The 21,823-nt window shown below is 35.3% G+C and overlaps 2 protein-coding genes across 2 annotated transcripts in view; both read right to left on the reverse strand.

Annotated features, from left to right (window-relative positions):
- The window catches only part of LOC142338031 (neural-cadherin-like), a gene marked incomplete at its 3' end in the record, with an annotated part of 261,027 nt that overhangs the window by 211,356 nt on the left and 27,848 nt on the right, over positions 1–21,823 (reverse strand).
- Positions 2–7,391, reverse strand: LOC142337933 (gamma-aminobutyric acid receptor subunit rho-2-like; the record flags this gene model as incomplete). Its single annotated transcript, XM_075387568.1, has 2 exons — positions 5,344–7,391; positions 2–1,101 (listed from the first exon to the last, which is right to left on the reverse strand). Coding segments are annotated over exons 1-2 (1,437 nt in total), but the record flags the coding sequence as incomplete, so codon positions are not given.

A 21,823-nucleotide genomic window follows, 5' to 3' on the forward strand; every position in this document is an offset into this window, starting at 1 on the left:
CTGGGAATATGACCCGGGCTACTTTGTCGATTGAAATTAGACTCTTCTCGTGCAGGCTCTGGTGTACCGCAGGGTCCAGATTCTGGATCAGAGGAATACTGGGGTGGCCGTCAAGGTTCGCTGCCAGATTATTGGAGTGGGAGTGATGGTGGTGATGGTGGTTGGTGAGGTTATGGTTATTGTTGTTATTACTATGGCTATGGCTATGGTTACTCTTGCTGTGTGGAGGTCCATGACTGTGTTTGTTATGGAACGTATTGTTATTGTGGTTTTCGTATATCTGCGGAGTTTTAATAGCGGGTGGGCGTGGTTTGTTTTTAGCTCTCGCTTTTTTGTCATTGAAGAAATCAGACACTGCGAATTCTAACATTGCAGTTATGACGAAACTGAAACTGACCCAAATATAGACATCAAGCAAGCTCGTTTCCAGAGTAATATGTTTTTCCATGTTTTGTTGGCTTTGAGTAGCCAGAGTTAACATGGTCAGAACTGTGGTCACCCCAACACTGGCGCGGGCTGGTGTCGCGTTTCTGTTAATCCAAAATGAAACCCACGATAAAATGACGAGCAACGCAGCCGGGATGTAAATTTGATAAATGTAAACAGAAAATAGCCGCTTTAGTTGAATTTGGCCCTCAAGAATTGTGAAATTTGAGTTATCGTAGGGCGCAGGGTACTTGCATGTAGACATACTAATCATTTTGAAACCCATCTCAGACAAGGGTTCGTATTCGAATGGAAAATCAATTCCATTATTGCCCGTTTCTTGCCAAAAGAGATCCATTTCTGTATCTGTGTACCCATAGCTTGATATCAGAATTTTGCAAGTCGTAACATCGAAAGGAAAGTACCAAACTTCAGGTGTGCAAGGTGTAACTAGCCGGATTTTGCGATCCAGAGAGACGTTACCGTCTTGAGCTACTGTTAAACTTTGCGAAGAAGGACTGTAGTAAATGGATCTGGCCAGAATGAAGTAGGTGTCCGGTATCCAGCAGAAGTTGACAGTCCCCTTTCCGGACATTTTGAGACTGCGGTTCTCTTTGCCAGCTTCCCTCCAATCATTCCATGTCTCTATCATGTACAGGTCCATAGTTGCATCGCCTAAAGAATCATTAAGTTAGTTATATAGTTTTTAAAGGTGACTTACTCAGTCAAGCTCTTTTTCGTTTTTATGGGTTGTTGTGATCCAATCTCGTGTCAATTAATTTTTAATGTTTCGTCGACACAACTTCCGTATAAAGTTTTTTATTGTACATTTATTTGAAAGTTTTCATTTTCAAAACCAGTTTTTCAAAAACAATCAATTTCATTTCTTTCAACTTCATAAATAATTTTTTTTCGTTACTCGGACTCAGAAAAAAAACTACAGAAGAAACCTGTTTGGTCGAAAGTCAAAAACTATTAAAATTTCATTTAAACAAATAGTTTAAATAAATTAATAGACTTAAACTATAAAATGTAAACTTAATTTTGGTTTTTTTCAGATTTTATGAGCCTTACAGCAAGGGGACTCGGCAACAATGCAACAAAGAGCAAAAAACCATTAGCAAAATTTCGGTTAATGAAAACATTTAATGTCAGAGACAACAAAATGGTTAGTTGCCGCCGACCAATTCAGACAACATATACAACAGCATATATTCTCAAACAAAACCAAATGCTTTGACTTTTTGTGCTTCGCCAGATATTACGAGAAAAAAAAATTAAAATAAATGCGAAATTAATATCCGCAAAATTTAAAAAAAGAATGGCTATAAAAGCCAAAATTTCGAGATAAAACTCCAAACTTAATTTATTCATTTTTAAAAACCTCAATGAGACAAAAATGGCCTCAATATCGCTTCAGGGTCACTAAAATCCATGAATGTTGAAAATGTTAAGATAATTATGAAAAAATCAACAAAATTTTCCGAAGAGAGTGCAAAAATGTTTGTGGAAAATCAGTGTGTACTATGAAATGTTCACAAAAAATTTGAACTTCGATAACTCCTCGTAAAAGACAAAACTTAAAAAAAACTTTTCGTTTCACACTCTACGCGGTACGGACATATAGTTCCTCCCTCCTACATGTACGGTCGGAAAAAAGGACATTCAAAAATTGTTACCTAAAGTCAGTATCACAACTATCATTACGTGTTTTTTTCTCTTTTTTTTCTATTTATTGAAATGTAAGATTCCGATTATTTTTAAGAACATGAAAACATAATGTAGTAGTCTATCACTATTAAAATCTTTCCATCGCAGAGTTGTAAATAACTCTTGAAAAGTGTTGCATAGCATGTGCTGGGGAAAATCTACGCTTTGAACAAGTTTTTGTGACCCTCTTGAGAAATGGCGTAACTTTGTGTCTTTCTGCTTTTCTATCACTGACAGCTTTTTCGCTCCCATCTATAGATTGTCACAAAACTCTGAAGATGAAAGCTATAAACGAAAATGCTTCATTTCATAAGCTCAAAAAATTTGAATTGGGCAAATTTGATTCAGAGAGAACTGAGAAAGGAATGATTTGTTATCATAAAGAGGGGCGCGGGTTATGGAAAAAAATGAGAGCGTGAATCAAAAAAGGAATTATTGTTTCGCTGATTGCATCTAGAATAATTTGTCTCTCGATAATTGTTCACAAGGTACAAAGCTATTACAATCGACCCTGTACATGTAAGAGTGTCTGACCAGCCTACTAACTATACAAAACATGTAGCATCTACACAATAGTTGTAGGGATGTAATTTTTAGAATTAATAAAATCTTTATTAACACTTGAGAATTCATGAAAGACAACAACTATGAGAGGCCATCGTTTTCCTCGATTGTATCGGGACGTCCTTTGATTTTGATCCTCTAACTAGTGTTTGTATAGCCACCAGACAAATGTTATATTAAAACTGAGCCCGGTTCCCGATTCCTGCCTTTTTTTCTAATTGCGATATTAAAAATCCGTATCATGTTAGAACCGAGGGAGGAGGGATATTAGAATGCATGACAATGCAGATTATTGATATTATAGCGCAATGCTGTTTCTGCTCCAGTGATATGTATATTACACTCATTTCAAGCAAAAACAATTTCGTCTCTAGGCGAGGAGAAATGACAAATGAAAAAGCATTGAGCGTGTAATATTAAAAATGAAATACCCTTCAGCCTGTATTAATATGATACTGCACTGATATTACATTAAAATGCCGAATTTAACCCATTCTTTGAGGAAGGTGAAATTGTGATAGAATCCAAAGCTCTGGAACCGCTCCAGACAATTTCGCGTCAATACAACGCCTAGGGTTGATTTCTGATAATGTTGCCTTGACATTACGGGGAAAAAGTCCAGACGTTTTTTGTATCCCAAATAAGCTGGTATTAAAAAAACAATGAACCCCTAAGTACCTCACTTTGAACAACTTTAAAACGTAAAAAAAGGCAAAAATAAGGTATACTAATAAATTTAAGAATTTTTTACAAACAGGTTTTCAGCTTTGATTTAAATCACTTTTTAAATGCAAGATGACATGTTTAACAGTTGTTTTTTAAACAATAATCTATGAATTGTTTAGCAATAAATTAACCAAATAGTTATCTAATCTAAAAAATCTTTGCGCATTAAGTAATCAAAATAAACTAAGAATTTTCTCTAACAAAATCAGCGGATAACTAATAGATTGAAATTGGCCATACTCCCACAGCCGTGATTGGAACAATATCTATTAGCTAAAGATTTCAAATAACTGTGCAATTGATAAAAACCATTTTTGTAATTTTTGGTTTGATACAAAAAACACACCCAAAGTTGCTTTCCAAAATGCTTTCTGAAAAAAAATGCAAGGCGTCTTTTATAAAATTGACGTGGAAAATATCACTCCACAAAACACACAATTTGAAAAAATTTCATGGAACTAGCTTTAACTGATTTTCTAAAAATGAACACAAAAACAATGAGCAAAAGACATCCCCGAGGAAAAAGATCTTTTACCCATTTTTAAATAACCGAGGAAATAACTAAAGAAGTACAGTGATTACATGGTTAGAAAAACAAATCGGGAATCCTATGAAAGTCGGGTTCTATTCCAGAGTCTAAAATGTTTTGCAGCAATTTTCTGTTCATATCGCAAAAATAATCTAATCTTAACCAGCAAAAGTAGTCATCTTGCGATGGTAAAGGTAGAGATCAATAAAACTAAGGAAAAAAATTATTTTCGAAAACCAAATGAAAATTTTTTTCTAACAGTCACTGCTACAATGAGTGTACCGCTGTGATTGTCACGACAATAGTCATTATGTCCAATTTATGTACGTTGCTTGATTAAAAATACGTAAAATATATATTTTACAACATCTGAAATATCTTTTCTCGAACATAAATAAGTCAGTTTTATTCAAACGTTCAGTTTTCTCAAACATTCAAGTCTTTTTGAGAATTAATTGATTCAAACGGTTATAAGCAGTTAGAGTGCTCATGCAAACATGAAAGGTGAAAAAAATTTTAATCATATGCAGATGAAATTTCTGTTAAAAGTTCTAGGTACTTAAAAGTCATCTAGAGATGATAAATTGCTGTGCAATCAAAGCTCACAAAAGAGGGACTGATAAAAAACTTTTCTTAAGAAAAATAGAAAAGCATGAAACTCCGCAAAAAAATTTTGAAAGATAATTTAAAAAAGCACTTGAACAATTTATCATCGTTCAAGTGCTATGCATTTTTCTAGAAAGTAATGAAAATAAAGAACATTAATTCAGGGTAAGTTTTAACGAACAATTTGAAATAGAAGAAAGTCCTTCTAAAGACTTGCTCGGTCACTTTTCAAACTCAGTAAATATTATTAATACATTAATTACTAGTCAAAAATACAATTATCAATGTTTTTTAATTAGTGAATTTTAACAAAAATAAATAAAAGTTTACCTTTTTTGCATTTTTTTTTACTTCATAAACAATCTTTTCTTACTGGCCACAATATACATATCTTTAAACAGATTTTGCAAAATTTTCAGACAAATAGTTGCTATAACTAAGATTTTCCGGTACAACTAATATTCAATTTTGACCTCTTCCTATTTTAGTTAGATTTGTAGTGGTAAGGTTTATCTGTTGCCTACTTAACTCAGAAGTATTTTTGTTAATGAAAAATAGTTTTTTATCTGAAAAAGAGTATTCGCAGAAATTTTTCAGTTTTTAAAGTCAAAGGTTGCCGATCTGAGGTTCAATTGATAGCGGAGCTGAGTCCATGGTAGATTGAAATTAGAGAAACAGATCAATTTTTATATTTTCCTAACATAGTGACAAAAATCGTAAAAATTTTGATAACTTTATTTTAAAATGTGTTTTTTAATTCAAAATGTATTTTAAAAATCTACCTGCAATATCTCTTATGCTCTCGACGTGCAACTCAATGTACACTTTGATTGGATAGGTTGCCGAATCGATGACGTCTTTGTCGGACTTTTCCGAAGAGTCGATTTGATTAGAGGTCGGTCTAGGAGGTGGCAGTGTGTTTTTCTTCCTGAGGAATGCCTTCGTGCTGAACAAAATATCCGCACCAAGACTCGAGTCTTCGTTTTCAAACGAGTCTCCCATGTCAAAAGATGCAAACACTGGCTTTGTAAACAGAGATAAACAACTGGACAAAATAAACAAACAAACACAAACTCGTGAATTTCTCGGACGAAATTTTGATAAACGTTGTAGCTCCATTTTCGTCTGAAAAACTGAAACTGTAGAATTGTAAGTCTAGTCTAGATTAAAGTTTATTAATCTGCATGTTTTATTAATAGTTTATTTTATTGGCTTTTAGACTAAACCAACACGTATATTGTGGAAGATATAAAGATAAAATAGGGCCAAACAAAATGAATTGTTTAGAATAAATCTTTGGGGAAAGGAATTTACAAAATAATGACAATAAGATTCACAACTTTAAGAGCGGATTTTGAGGAAATGCGTAAGTTTATCTGAAATGAATCAAGATACAAAATTTGCACAAGGTAGCCAAGAACTACCAGAGCTGCAACTTCTGCGATCTAAGCGACTGGCGGCGGTTGTGGTTACATGAAAACTATAGAAAAGAGGGGGTAGCAACACTTTGTATTTCGTTTAAGGGTAGCTTAAGGCGTGCTTGTAAACTGAAATTGGTTTAATAAAACGGACATTGGTAGGTAGTAGTATAGTTAATAAAACCGGGGTCCGCCTGAGCTGGGCAAATTTGAAAATTGCCCAAAGTAGCTAGCTAGGTAGTACTGTTAGAATAGTTGGGCAAAAATTGTTTTGCCTTCTTTGGCGGGCGCGAGAGGAAAATTTGGAAAATGAGGCAAAAGTTGAGTAAGTAAATAATAAATTGAACAGGTAAAGTGTCTGTGTGTATGTATATATGTGTTGTAGAGAGTGTATAGGTATATCGATTGTGTTTTATAATGGTTAGTTGGTATTATTGGTGTATAACTAAAGGGCGAATAAATGTAAGGAGAGTTACCTGACGCTTGATTAAAATTTTTTGCCCGTTTTGGGCGCTCTCTTTCAACTAACCCGCTGCGCTTGGCTGGCTGTAACGGAAAAATTTGAGCGGCTAGAGTAGGAAACAAACATAACACTTTTATGGGCGTTATTTAGACTAGAACAAAAAGAACGTGTCACACGCAGGGGTCCAGTTCATCAGATCTCACCTTATCCACCAACAACCATGCAACAAGGTGTGATCCGGTGCCCGGGGGAGGGGGATGTTGCGGGGTCTCAATAAGGGGTGGTTGTTGGGTTGGGAATAAAAAGGAGGAAATAAAGGTGAGTTCAAGCAGAAAAGAGTTGAACAAATTCAGGAAACTAGAAAGGGTGAGGTAAGTTGTTCTGGGAGAAATTGCAAGTCACCCAAATTAGAAGCGACTGAAGGAAAATCGTTGGTGGTAACATATTGAGAGATGTAAAGAGCACGGCAGTGGAGGTGAGGTTGAGGGGGGGGGGGTAGAGTTCTGGGAAAAGTGTATAAGAAAGGAGAGTGTAGCGTCAGAGATATATAAAATGGAAAGGGGGTCGGTCTATAGGAAGGAATAAAGGAAAATTGTGTAACAAATTTTGTAAAATAGAAAAGAAACTGCGGAATGCGAGACCAAATTAATGGATAGTTGTAAAATATACAACGGGGTGAGTTTTAAACCCCCCACCGCTGGCTGCTGCTTCTTGCAACCTGGAACGGGAACTGCATTGCATGATCGTAACTGTCGTCCTTGTTTTGAGAACCTAAAATAAAAGAATAAGGAAAATAGGAATAAGTGAAAAACAGTTAGCAGCTTCTAATGGTTGGTTTGAAAAGTAAGAGAGTAATTTTAAAACTAAATTTAGCATAATTCTGCTGCCTTGAATAATATTCTTAGAGCCTATCATCTTACTAGAAAATTTCAGGCAGTAGACAAATAGGAATAATGGTTGGCATATCTTGGTTAAAGAATAATACAGGGAAAATATCCCATCTTGGATATATATTATATGTATGGTGTATTGAATAACTTATTGACGTTTTTTCTTCATTTCCCCGCTGTTTTTATTCCCCTGCCACTAAATAATGGTTATGAGGAGGGGAAGGAAGCACACTGAATTCATTTGTACTATTTTGATGATACTTAAAAAAGTAGAGGTAAAATATTAGCGAAAGAATAAGTAAAATGGAACTAAGTGCGTACATAAAGAGTTTAATATACTTAGAACAGCAGTAAGCCTTCTGTTCAAAAATAAACAACACACCACCAACTTATCTGCTGCTGATAAAATAAAGGTTACAGACTTTTACTTAATATTCTCCTTATTTTAAAACCACCCAAACAACCCCCCCCCCCCCCCCCACCCGCTTCATTCTACCCTTTGCCCAATACAACCACTAGCCAAATAAGGAGCAGATATGTTTCTGAAATTACGAAGAAACGAGATGACAGGATATTGTACTAAATAATCTGCGCCAAACTCTGAATAACGTCTGTGTTTATAAAATGACGGGATATCTAATCAGGTTTATAAACGCACGTTATAGGCTATTATTTATAGTTACAATAAGTAGTTTCTTTCAAACGCCGACCTGAATTACATAAAATTAGGGGGATGTTCTAATCAATAACTGTCTCCAGTAATCGGAACGGTCTTGCGGATTTAGACAAAGCATGCGCTTCCGGCTAGCGAACAAACAATAGAAAATCTTTTGAAACAAGTATACCAATATTTAAACTTTCAATTTGGGGTAAAATGACAGACTACATGTGATTATCTTGGACAAGATAATTTAACTTGAGAAACTCCTGTAAACATGCATCAAAACCGCTAATTTTTACTCTGTGGCAAATTTATACAACTGAAGATTTTTATTATAGCTTTTTTTTCGCATAGAAATGAAAGTTAAACATAAAAACTAAAAAATCAAAGTACATAGAAAAAAGTCAGATTTTTCCAAACAAAAATGTTAGAATGTTAAAGAAACAACCCATTTTGAATTAAACGTAGATTTATTCCGACATTGCTTGATAAGAAGCGCTACTTTTTCAGCATGTTGCTAAACAGATGAAGGCTTGAAGAACAAGAAAGAACAACAGAATTTTCTATAAGAATTGGCCAAGTTCGAGAGTTGATTTAAAGGTTAGTACACTAGACTTCTAACAAAAGATGCTGGTTCCCATCCAATACTGACCCATAATCACAGCTGCTGCGCCTGCTTACATGCATCGCAATCAATTTTAATCAAGAGTCCAATTTTAATTAGGATTAGAAATGTCTTTTCAGTTGCCAAAAAATGATACGGCCATAATGTCTGGTTTGTAGTGACAAGAAAAGATCTGGCTTTAAAACTCAGTCAGGTTCAAACGGATTCCTTCTCCGAACACTTCAATTTGCAAACAAGCGAAATATCTGAACAGGTTCAACATACAACAAGACGTTTTCATTAAGATAACCGGTTTTTAAATTCACAAAATACTTGTTTAAAGAACTCATGGTCGAAATCAGTTAAAAGTTTATTTGATTTTCAGAAAGTTTTATTACGATCAAGTGTCTACCCGCAAATCGGCAAGCTACCTTTGCAATTGAGTCGTTGCCTTTTGTTTGTTGCCACGAACCCACACAATCGGGTCCTCAAATTTCATTTTCAGCAACCCACACAATCGGGTTGAAAAAAAAGAGGATTCTCTCCCTCATTGGGTGACAAACGAGTTCTAGCACACCAATAATTGGCCAACTAAAACTTAGGTGAGCTGAGGGTGTGTATCTGCTGAGGATGTTGGCGAATGAATGAGTCGCATAACAGAAGATCTCTAGCAACAGGCATTCTAGCTGAACTTCTCCTTAAGGTCACTAAAACTCTTTGAGATAACCGATTGTAGGTAATTGATAAAAACAGCTGGTTCAAAGTTTCGGTTATCGGCAAGTAAGGCTATAGGTTTCAAACCAGCTCTGCGAAACGCCCGAAAAAAATTCAAACGCCACTGGTGCAAACTGGATATCTATTTCGACACACTTTTGGGCAGATTGTTCATATTTCCTTTCTTCAGCTTTTGTCAGGGCAAAATCACATCGGCTTGCAGCATCTGAAATTAAACTGGGCTGCAGTGGGTATGTTTTGGTCACATCTAATACGACTGGTTGTCCCACAGACCAACTGGGTTAGAACATGTCTTCTGGTCTTGAGTATTTCTCCGGAATCAATTTCTCCTGTTCCCAAATGAAAGCTAAGTTTGCAGTTGAGCGAGCAACAAATGTTCTAATTCTCAATCTATTATGCCGAAAAACCAAAGCGCCCGAAAACTTGACAGCGTAATGCGCGGTCACTCAGCTTTTCCAATGTTTGGTTTTGACAGTACTGGAATTTTCGTTCGTAAATGTCTAATGGAATGCCAATCTCAAACTTCAATGAGACTCTGAATTAATTTGGCTAAAGATGAAGTTTCAGACTATGGATTGGAGAGGTGTGGAAAGTCAAGCAGCTGATTGAGGCAATGCTAGTGAAAGCAAACTAGCTTTTTCTTTTTTTGAGATCTAATGACCAAGCAGGTTTGAGAAAACAGCATTGTCGACTGCCTCCTTAAACAATCGTGTGCTGTGTTCATCTCTCGATTATTCAGCTCATCCACTGCTTCTCTGAACATTTGGTTGTCTGCTATTTTTTCACCGGTTATTTTTTTTACTACTGAAGCGTCTGACTGCGATACTGAACAAACATATGCTGCTTTCATTTGGTCACCTGCTTATCTAATTCCAACGCCAGTTTTGCGTATTGAAAGAGAGCCCTGCTTCCAAACGCCGCCAGCTATAACGGTGATTACCATATTGTCAATAGTTCTTATTCTGCGACATATTCTGCAACATATCAGAGTGTCAAAATCGTGCAACAAAAACATATCAGAGAATTCTTCTGACATCTTCTATGTTACATCGCAGGTAATATACCATCTTTGGGACACCAAGACAGCTTCGAAAAACTCCAAGAGCACACTGTGGATCCTCCAGATAGGCAAGGTTGTTGAGCAGTTTCTCTATTTTTTTGTTTGATTCAAAGGTGCATCCACAAAACTAGGAGTGCCGATGGCAGCCCCCATAGTTCCAAGTAGTGATTTTTTATTTCTGTTTTTCCTGTTATCTATAGCGTTAAAGTCACGGGTGACCAGAGCTCACATTTTTCTGTCCTCAGTTCGAAACCACAACCTTCTCCCAAAATAGTCAACAAGGTCAATGCTGTGCATTATTGCTGATGGGTACCACCAAGGATGTTGTCATCTAAACACAAATTATTCTTCACTAGAATTGGTACTGTTGTTTCAACTTCTATAATGATTGGCCACAATGCTACTGAAAACAAAAGCGTTCCCAAACGACCCCCTTGTTGTAATTTAACTGACTGCCCATATATGTGTTGTTAAAGTGCTAAAGACTGTCTTGTGAGTAGCAAAATTTTTCCGGAATTTTTAGATTGTTGCAATATTTTACGGAAAGTATTTGTTCCATGTACTATTCTCTCAGCAACGTTCTTGACGCAGCTTCTGAATTTGCTTCACGAGCTATGCATTTATCAAAAAATACCGAAACATTTCCCCATCAGCGATAATACGGACCCCACTTTTCCCTTTTTTAATGCAGTTAGTGTTTCACTACATAGAATAGGAGCAGCATAATTAGCTGATTACCACCACTCCAGCATGCTCAACGACTGTTTCCCTTTTTGCTGCTTGTGCGTCTTACCCCCCGATTAGATGCTCGCAAAGCACGTTTGCTAATTGCCGAGTTTTTTCTAGTTTCTAACTGTTGCGCCTGTGAAATGCATGCATCATATCCACCAAAATAAAAGAATAAACCTTAGGGTTGGAATGCGCTTACTGATGATGGTTTTGAGATCTTGGAGCTCACTTAGACTTATATCTGTTGTAGCTAAATTTGTTGATTTTTTGGTCTGCATAATCTCCTCTATCCGGTTCGCAAAATCTATTTTGGCATCTTTTTCAATTTAGGTAAAGGCGTAAGATGCGAGAAGGCCCATGTTGATTTGGATTACACCATCTCATTGGGTCCAAACTGGTTATATCTAATTTAGGTTTCTTAAAGATGATTTTCAATAACAATCATCTGATAGAGCAGTACCCTGATTGATTGTTTTAGAACACAAGATTAAAAAAGCAAGGGGTTGGTAAGACCTCACCGGCTTGAGATCCAAACAAGCTGCTAACTAACTACTGAATGGTTGATTTCCTCACATGCACAGTGTTGAAAAGACCAGTTTCCACGCGACATCCAGATTCCACCCTTTCTGACATGAAAACAAACAAAAGATGGCGGGGGATCAGTTTAGGATGCGGAAGGGCGTTAAAGACGTTCTTTCATTACACCAACATCGACTCAACTTCAAAATTTTGGCTCGAAGTTTTGAAGTAGAACTATTCGGTATTCGGTCCCTCACGGTTAGTTAAAGTAAAAATGAAATTTTGGTTTAACAATTTAATCACGTTTTTAGAATCGATATAACTAAAATCAGACCTATACCAATTTACCCAAAAATCAACAGACTACTGAATCTGTACGGCAAACTGTCAAATATAATTATATTTAAACGAACCTATTAAGCAGTTGTCTGCGAAGATCAGGGCACAGTTGTTCTTCTGACATGATTAAACGTATCATATTTGTATTTGATATCAAATGAAAAAACGCTTGAACGGCAAATGGTTTATTATTATCTGACCGTTGAAGCCAAGGATCACAAAAAAGATGCATGGTCCTCTTTTAACCGTTGAGTTCTTTGTAGGATGAAAGAAACGTTTTTGAAATTCCTGAAGAATGATGCATAGATTTTTTGTTTGCAATATACTAAACAAAAAAGTGAGGAAAAAATAAATAGTTCATCTCGTTTCATACCAAACAATAATTGCCGGTATACTGCATTTGAGAATATGTTTTTGATCATGAACAAATGAGTTTTAAAAAATCTTTTAAAATGTTGACACTAAATATGCTCAACATCCAGCATTTACAGTTGCAAGGCACTTTGAAACAACTTGGTATAATTGATTAAAACTAAATCAAGTTTTCTCTTCTTCAAGTTTTTTGCTATTTGTTCCCACCCACAATAGTTGTGGAGGAACCATATGCTCAACTGGGATAGTTTTGTGCGGTCTTTTTTGGCCCATCAATATATTCATTGTAGAGAGTTATGAATTGCATAATCAGAAAGCTCGTAGAATATAGACTAAAAACCTTTTTTTGAATGTTTATTGTCCAGGCAGATATCGAGGTTTAAAGTTCATTAGATTGAGATCCGTTGTTTTTGTTCACGTTTTCCGGAGTTTTTGCTCAAAAGTTTGTCAATTTCATTAGAACATATCATATTTATTATCAATAGTTACCTTGGTTTTAACTATGAACACAATGTAGTTTGATGACTTAATTGATTCAAAATTTTTATCTCAAAATTTTATCTCCGGATTTTCCATCACCTTTTTCCATCCAAAAATCGTTGTTCAGCCCAATTTTTTTTCAAAATTGCGGAAGTAGAGTATTTAAAACTACTGACACTTCTTTGAATAAAACCAAAAAGGGGCTAGTTTTATCGTCACCTTCTTTAGAAGAATTCTTGAAAAAAATTCTGAGGGTTGTCGGCTAACCTAAACAATCATTATTCAGAAAACATCAGTTTTTTTAATTTTTTGTTGCCAAATTAGTCATTTCGGATAGGTTTGGAACATATAATTGTTGATTCTGGTAGAAAAATCGAGTCCAGTTTTGGACTTATAAAGGCTCTTGACAACGAAAAGTTGTAATCCCATTGGGGCGATGTCTTTTTAAAATCTATTGCAGAAATTTTTTAAATTTGGCTGTATATAATACAGACCAGAATATTTTCCTCTCGAAATTATTTGACAGCTCATACTAACCTGGAAATGAGGCGCAAAAATCATATGGTCACTTTTCACAGAAATAAAATGGTTCTCGTGGCTTCCACTGAAAGTGTTCGCGTAAACTGGAATCGAACTCTTGTGTTTAGCCGATTTTTGTTTGTTTTTAGCCTTCATTCAGTCTTTATTCAGCTTTGATTCAATATAATTCAGCTGGTTTTAACAGCACGTATAATTGAACTTATTTAGTGATTTCGTTTGTCACCTAACTGCTCTTATGTCGTAGCATATAATTGTTTTAATGAAATCTTTTTGTCAACTTTGCCAATTTTTTCTAAACTCTGTCAACATGCTTTGTCTCACTAAACTTAGCTTGCATTTTCTTTCTAAGATTGAAAATTTGCTGTCTTCAGCTGCAATTATTGTCTTTATGGATTCGATGCCACGAGTTTTAATAATTTGTTTTTATTTTTAGGCATTTGCGATTTTTCAAATTCTTTTTGTTGCCTTCTGTGATTTTAACCCTAATTACAGCTCCCATTGCCTTTAAAAGGACAGGAGGTTCACTATAAAGAAACTCGCTACTGAATAGCGTAGTGTGTTTCAGGTTTTTGAATTAGTTTTTCTGCAAAATATAACCGAATTTTGAGATTTCGCCAAAGTTTGGGGTTAATTTTGTGTTCGCCTTACATAATCTGAATATAAACAGGGTTCAGCGAAGACACAAATTTTTTGGAGACATAAGTCAACGTATGTTCTGATTTTGGTTGATTCTTAAGGGTAATAATGTGCTTGAAAAAAATAATTTTGAAAAGTACTTATTTCGAATTTTTAATCTCAACCACTTTTTGTTCTTCTTTTTGAGAACTTGTATATTAGAGTCAAAAATGACATGTGCCATCCACTTTTTTGTGCAAAAAAAAATTTCATTTCTTTTTATTTGAAGCTCTATGTGGTTTCCTAAAATTTATTGAAATTTTACACCGGTCCTGTTTCTTTTTGCGTAGTCGTTCAAAATGAGGGCAAAATGATTTTCAAATTGGACACAACTGATTACTTATAAACTTTTCAATTGATATGTTCTGATTTCACAAGCTTCAACCATAAGTTTTTGGGAAAAATTGTTTGTAGAATTTGGTTCCAGGATTCAGGAGTTCTGCGCTATAGGTTGCTAATTTGTATTCATAAGACTTTGTCTGCACTAGGTTTCTCTACAAATGCCTTTATGTGAAGTTATAACCTTTTTATATCTCGTCTATTTTTGTTGAATGCTGGTGGTTGTTTTGATTTTTTCTTACCTTCTTCAATTGGTTTCAGAATCGCACTAAACACAGGTTGCTTGTTTTTCTTTACAAGACAAATATTGTTCATGAGTTATTTTTTTGAATAGTCTTGAGGCTCTGATTCTTCAAACTTTCATTTAAGTTTGTATATTCTGGATATTGGCCAATTGTTGAGTTTCTCTTTAAATTTTTTTTGTCCAATTACAAAATTGGCGATGGTTACCATTGGCTCCGATTATACAAGTTTTATAACTGATATAACGTTTTTAATGAATACCTTATGCTTTTAAGGGGCCTCGTATTCTTGTTAACTACAGGCCGCAATGACATCCTATGGTTAAATAAGAGAAAGTATCTGATATTTCCAGTTGATACCTAATGGTTTTATTGGCTTTCAAATCAATAGTTTTCAAAAATAGTCTCAATAATGACCTGTCCAATCTGCTTTCTGGAGATGTACAAATTGTTTTTTTTCCTAATAATACTTACACTTTTATCTGATCCTTCATCTAATCTTTATTAGACTATTGTCTTGTTTCAGGTCTTATCAGCTCTCCAAAGTGCTTTTATTTAATCCTGTGACTCACTACTGACCGGTTCTAACGGCTCTGATGAAAGTACATAAGAATCTACCCAGTACTTTTAGATGAAAGCTCATGGTTGTTAAGACGTTAACCCCTTTTATTCTTGATCTTGTTGATATGTTACCGAGCTTCATTATGAAGAGGTCCCCTCACCTTTGAAGTGAACTGGAAGCTGATTTTTTCGGTTCAGGTCTTATCTGACGATATCTGGACTTTCTTAACTATTTAGATATTGATTTTAACCGTGATTTAAGTTTTTTTTTTGTTGTCGGTCGTCTTGTCTCGTTATTTTATCATTGACGGAGGTCATCGGCACTCCAGTGCAGCGTTATTTAATACATTTATTGTTCTGCGGTTGAAAAACTCTTTTTTATTCATCGACAAAATAACTTCGAACAGTATGTGTATTATTGAAAAGTCTTTCGCTTCCTCATTTGGCACACTATTAAAAATATAAAAGGACGGGGTCGGAACATTTTGTGAGAACGCATATTACCCAGCCTGTTCCTTTTTTAAATCTTAGTAGTTTCTTCATAATAGGAATTTCAATTAAAATGAGAAATTGATCATGTAGAGAACAAAATATAAAAAACTGAAAAATCTGAGAAAAATTGCAAAAAGGAGACTATTTGATAATCAAAACTGCATATATGAAAATCAACTTTTAAAGGCCTGAAATAACGACTTGTTTGAAATTTTCAAAAAAAGAAAATGATTTTTGTAACTCAAATATTGATTTCAAGCTCAAGCAAAGTGATACATCAATAATCGATCATAATTGTTGAAAAAATTATGAATAATTGGTTTCCCAAAGTTATGAAAATCTATGAAAATCTAAATGTCTAGTTTTAAAACTATATGTGCCTGCAACCAGGCGAGCCAACCTCTCCGAAAGATGAATTTCTCGGTAATATATTTAAATAATAGATAACACATTTTTTGAGGCAAATCCAACATCTGTTTGATCATCTAAAAGTAAAATGTTATATTTGGTAAACAATAGGATAATTTTGTATATATTTTGAGCCAAATTTCTGTTGTATTCTAAGGTGAGTTAGATTCATTTGCCATATAGCAAACTTGAACCGCCTAAAAAGGAAGCTCTTTCAGGCAGGCATTCAATTGATTGAAATTGAGAATAATTTGTCACAAGCAGTCAAATTGTGAAGCTGCGGCTTGATCAATATTTGGCTGCGCCTAATTTTCAAATAAAACAAACAATTGGCCAGGCGAGCATTTATATCTGATCACGATAACGAGATAGTATAAAAAATCAATAAATGCAAAGTTTATACGAGTTCAAAATGTTTTCACTGCAGCCTCGCCCTCAACCAGATTTCAAATAGTATTGTTAAAAATGGCTTTTAATTATCTCGTGATTGCATTAATCAGTTAGAGTGGCAATTTACCAAATTGTCGTACAAAACCTCTTTACCAAAATGCCCGATTTTACCCAATTTTACCCAATTCGTAATACCCAATTTTGCCCCTTCGATCTTTTGTTTGATAATCCTATTTCAAATTAGCACTTAGTATTACAAGAATGATTTATAATACTTAAGTGAGCAATTTGATCTCATTTTCGGTTGTGATAGTTTGATATCAACTCTCCCACAGGCCGCTGAGGCATGGCAACGGCCCGCAACACTGGGCCAAATTTATAAGTCTTACATATAAAGCATGGTAAATATAATTTCCGACAGAATGTTACGATAAGTACCCTAGTCGAACTCCGACGCTTATCTTGCAAGATCTTGCAAGATTCTTGCAAATGACGCCTATCTTGCAAGATCTTGCAAGATTCTTGCAAATGACGCTTATCTTGCAAGATGCAAGATCCGGACGCCTATCTTGCAAGAACCTTGCAAGATCTTGCAAGATAGACGTCGAAAAATGTTTAAAAAAAAGTGAATTTTTAAAGTCCTATTAACTCAATGATCCTTTTCTCTTATGAGTTCAGACGTCAAAGGGAGCTCTCTGTTCAAAACAGAAACTTTCATATCACTTCTGCCTTCAACAAAATATTTGAAACTCTCATTTCAGGAGAAATTGTTCAATGATCGTTTCAATGGTTCATTCTGTTCACAACAAGTGTGAATCACTTGGTAAGCATTAAAAAGGGTCATAAAATAGCATCCAGAGCGTTCCTGCTTATGATATATAACGTTATAATCGACTTTTTGTTCTGTAAATGAGACTTTTCTGTGAGTCCATTCACTTTGAATCATTAATAGGTAGCAAAGACACAAAGAACCAAATTCAAGTAACCAATTGAGAGGGAAAAAGCAGATAGTCCCCCCAATATAGTCAATCATACGTTTTGTGTTACGATATTATAACGTTTTTCAATGATTAAACAGGTACCTGGCGAAAAACGTAAATGGTCACTTTTCTCAACCTTCCAATCCCTTGTAAAGTCATCCTATAGCATAACGGCACTCCTACTGAAACTACCACACAGTTTAAGGAAGAAAAACGGGGTCCAAAATTTTTTCGCCTTAAAGTCATTTTTCTCTCGGGCCTAATCGGAAAGTTTCATATCAACTTTACCGTCGATAACGTGTTTGAAATACTCGTTTCCAGAAAAAAAGTTCAATGATCGTTTCAATGGTTCATTCTCTTCACACCAAGTGCGAATCACTTGGTAAGCATTAAAAAGGGTCATAAAAAAGCATCCAGAGCGTTCCTGCTTATGATATATAATGTTATTATCGACTTTTTGTTCTGTAAATGAGACTTTTCTGTGAGTCCATTCACTTTGAACATTAATAGGTAGCAAAGACACAAAGAACCAAATGCAAGTAACCAATTGAGAGGGAAAAAGCAGATAGACCCCCCAATATAGTCAATCATACGTTCTGTGTTACGATATTATAACGTTTTTCAATGATTAAATAGGTACCTGGCGAAAAACGTAAATGGTCACTTTTCTCAACCTTCCAATCCCTTGTAAAATCATCCTATAGCATAACGGCACTCCTACTGAAACTACCACACAGTTTAAGGAAGAAAAACGGGGTCCAAAATTTTTTCGCCTTAAAGTCATTTTTCTCTCGGGCCTAATCGGAAAGTTTCATATCAACTTTAACGTCGATAACGTGTTTGAAATACTCGTTTCCAGAAAAAAAATTCAATGATCGTTTCAATGGTTCATTCTGTTCACACCAAGCGTGAATCACTTGATAAGCATTAAAAAGGGTCATAAAAAGCATCCAGAGCGTTCCTGCTTATGATATATAATGTTATAATCGACTTTTTGTTTCTTAAATGAGACTTTTCTGTGAGTCCATTCACTTTGTATCATTAATAGGTTGCAAAGACACAAAAAACCAAATGCAAGTAACCGATTGAGAGGGAAAAAGCAGATAGTTCCCCCAATATAGTCAATCATACGTTCTGTGTTAAGATATTATAACGTTTTTCAATGATTAAACAGGTACCTGGCGAAAAACGTAAATGGTCACTTTTCTCAACCTTCCAATCACTTGTAAAGTCATCCTATAACAAAACGGCACTCCTGCTGAAACTACCACACAGTTTAAGGAAGAAAAACGGGGTCCAAAATTTTTAAGCCTTAAAGTTATTTTTCTCTCGGGCCTAATCGGAAAGTTTCATATCAACTTTACCGTCGATAACGTGTTTGAAATACTCGTTTCCAGAAAAAAAGTTCAATGATCGTTTCAATGGTTCATTCTGTTCACACCAGGTGTGAATCACTTGGTAAGCATTAAAAAGGGTCATAAAAAAGCATCCAGAGCGTTCCTGCTTATGATATATAATGTTATAATCGACTTTTTGTTCTGTAAATGAGACTTTTCTGTGAGTGCATTCACTTTGAATCATTAATAGGTAGCAAGGACACAAAAAACCAAATGCAAGTAACCAGTTGAGAGGGAAAAGGCAGATAGTCCCCCCAATATAGTCAATCATACGTTCTGTGTTACGATATTATAACGTTTTTCAATGATTAAACAGGTACCTGGCGAAAAACGTAAATGGTCACTTTTCTCAACCTTCCAATCCCTTGTATAGTCATCCTATAGCATAACGGCACTCCTACTGAAACTACCACACAGTTTAAGGAAGAAAAACGGGGTCCAAAATTTTTTCGCCATAAAGTTATTTTTCTCTCGGGCCTAATCGGAAAGTTTCATATCAACTTTACCGTCGATAACGTGTTTGAAATACTCGTTTCCAGAAAAATAGTTCAATGATCGTTGCAATGGTTCATTCTGTTCACAACAAGTGTGAATAACTTGGTCAGCACTAAAAAGGGCCATAAAAAGGCATCCAGAGCGTTCCTGCTTACGATATATAATGTTATAATTGACTTTTTGTTCTGTTAATGAGACTTTTCTGTGAGTCCATTCACTTTGAATCATTAATAGGTAGCAAAGACACGAAGAACCAAATGCAAGTTACCAATTGAGAGGGAAAAAGCAGATAGTCCCCCAAATATAGTCAATCATACGTTCTGTGTTACGATATTATAACGTTTTTCAATGATTAAACAGGTACCTGGCGAAAAACGTAAATGGTCACTTTTCTCAACCTTCCAATCCCTTGTAAAGTCATCCTATAGCATAACGGCACTCCTACTGAAACTACCACACAGCTTAAGGAAGAAAAACGGGGTCCAAATTTTTTTCGCCATAAAGTTATTTTTCTCTCGGGCCTAATCGGAAAGTTTCATATCAACTTTACCGTCGATAACGTGTTTGAAATACTCGTTTCCAGAAAAAAGGTTCAATGATCGTTTCAATGGTTCATTCTGTTCACACCAAGTGTGAATCACTTGGTAAGCATTAAAAAGGGTAATAAAAAAGCATCCAGAGCGTTCCTGCTTATGATATATAATGTTATAATCGACTTTTTGTTCTGTAAATGAGACTTTTCTGTGAGTCCATTCACTTTGAATCATTAATAGGTAGCAAGGACGCACAGAACCAAATTCAAGTAACCAATTTAGAGGGAAAAAGCAGATAGTCCCCCCAATATAGTCAATCATACGTTCTGTGTTACGATATTATAACGTTTTTCAATGATTAAACAGGTACCTGGCGAAAAACGTAAATGGTCACTTTTCTCAACCTTCCAATCCCTTGTAAAGTCATCCTATAGCATAACGGCACTCCTACTGAAACTAACACACAGTTTAATGAAGAAAAACTGGGTCCAAAATATTTTCGCCTTAAAGTTATTTTTCTCTCGGGCCTAATCGGAAAGTTTCATATCAACTTTACCGTCGATAAAGTATTTGAGAGACTCGTTTCCACAAAAATAGTTCAATGATCGTTGCAATGGTTCATTCTAATCACACCAAGTGTGAATCACTTGGTAAGCATTAAAAAGGGGTCATAAAAAAGCATCCAGAGCGTTCCTGCTTATGATATATAATGTTATAATCGACTTTTTGTTCTGTAAATGAGACTTTTCTGTGAGTCCATTCACTTTGAATCATTAATAGGTAGCAAAGACACGAAGAACCAAATGCAAGTAACCAATTGAGAGGGAAAAAGCAGATAGTCCCCCAAATATAGTCAATCATACGTTCTGTGTTACGGTATTATAACGTTTTTCAATGATTAAAGAGGTACCTGGCGAAAAACGTAAATGGTCACTTTTCTCAACCTTCCAATCCCTTGTAAAGTCATCCTATAGCATAACGGCACTCCTACTGAAACTACCACACAGTTTAGGGAAGAAAAACGGGGTCCAAAATTTTTTCGCCTTAAAGTTATTTTTCTCTCGGGCCTAATCGGAAGGTTTCATATCAACTTTACAGTCGATAACGTGTTTGAAATACTCGTTTCCAGAACAAAAGTTCAATTATCGTTTCAATGGTTCATTCTGTTCACACCAAGTGTGGATCATTGGTAAGCATTAAAAAGGGTCATAAAAAAGCATCCAGAGCGTTCCTGCTTATGATATATAATGTTATAATCGACTTTTTGTTCTGTAAATGAGACTTTTCTGTGAGTCCATTCACTTTGAATCATTAATAGGTAGCAAAGACACGAAGAACCAAATGCAAGTAACTAATTGAGAGGGAAAAAGCAGATAGTCCCCCAAATATAGTCAATCATACGTTCTGTGTTACGATATTATAACGTTTTTCAATGATTAAACAGGTACCTGTCGAAAAACGTAAATGGTCACTTTTCTCAACCTTCCAATCCCTTGTAAAGTCATCCTATAGCATAACGGCACTCCTACTGAAACTACCACACAGCTTAAGGAAGAAAAACGGGGTCCAAAATTTTTTCGCCTTAAAGTTATTTTTCTCTCGGGCCTAATCGGAAAGTTTCATATCAACTTTACCGTCGATAACGTGTTTGAAATACTCGTTTCCAGAAAAAAAGTTCAATTATCGTTTCAATGGTTCATTCTGTTCACACCAAGTGTGAATCACTTGGTAAGCATTAAAAAGGGTCATAAAAAAGCATCCAGACCGTTCCTGCTTACGATATATAATGTTATAATCGACTTTTTGTTCTGTAAATGAGACTTTTCTGTGAGTCCATTCACTTTGAATCATTAATAGGTAGCAAAGACACAAAGAACCAAATGCAAGTAACCAATTGAGATGGAAAAAGCAGATAGTCCCGCCAATATAGTCAATCATAC

Source organism: Convolutriloba macropyga, chromosome 4 (genome assembly GCF_964194025.1).
Source record: "Convolutriloba macropyga chromosome 4, txConMacr16.3, whole genome shotgun sequence".
Taxonomy (NCBI): Eukaryota; Metazoa; Xenacoelomorpha; order Acoela; family Convolutidae; genus Convolutriloba; species Convolutriloba macropyga.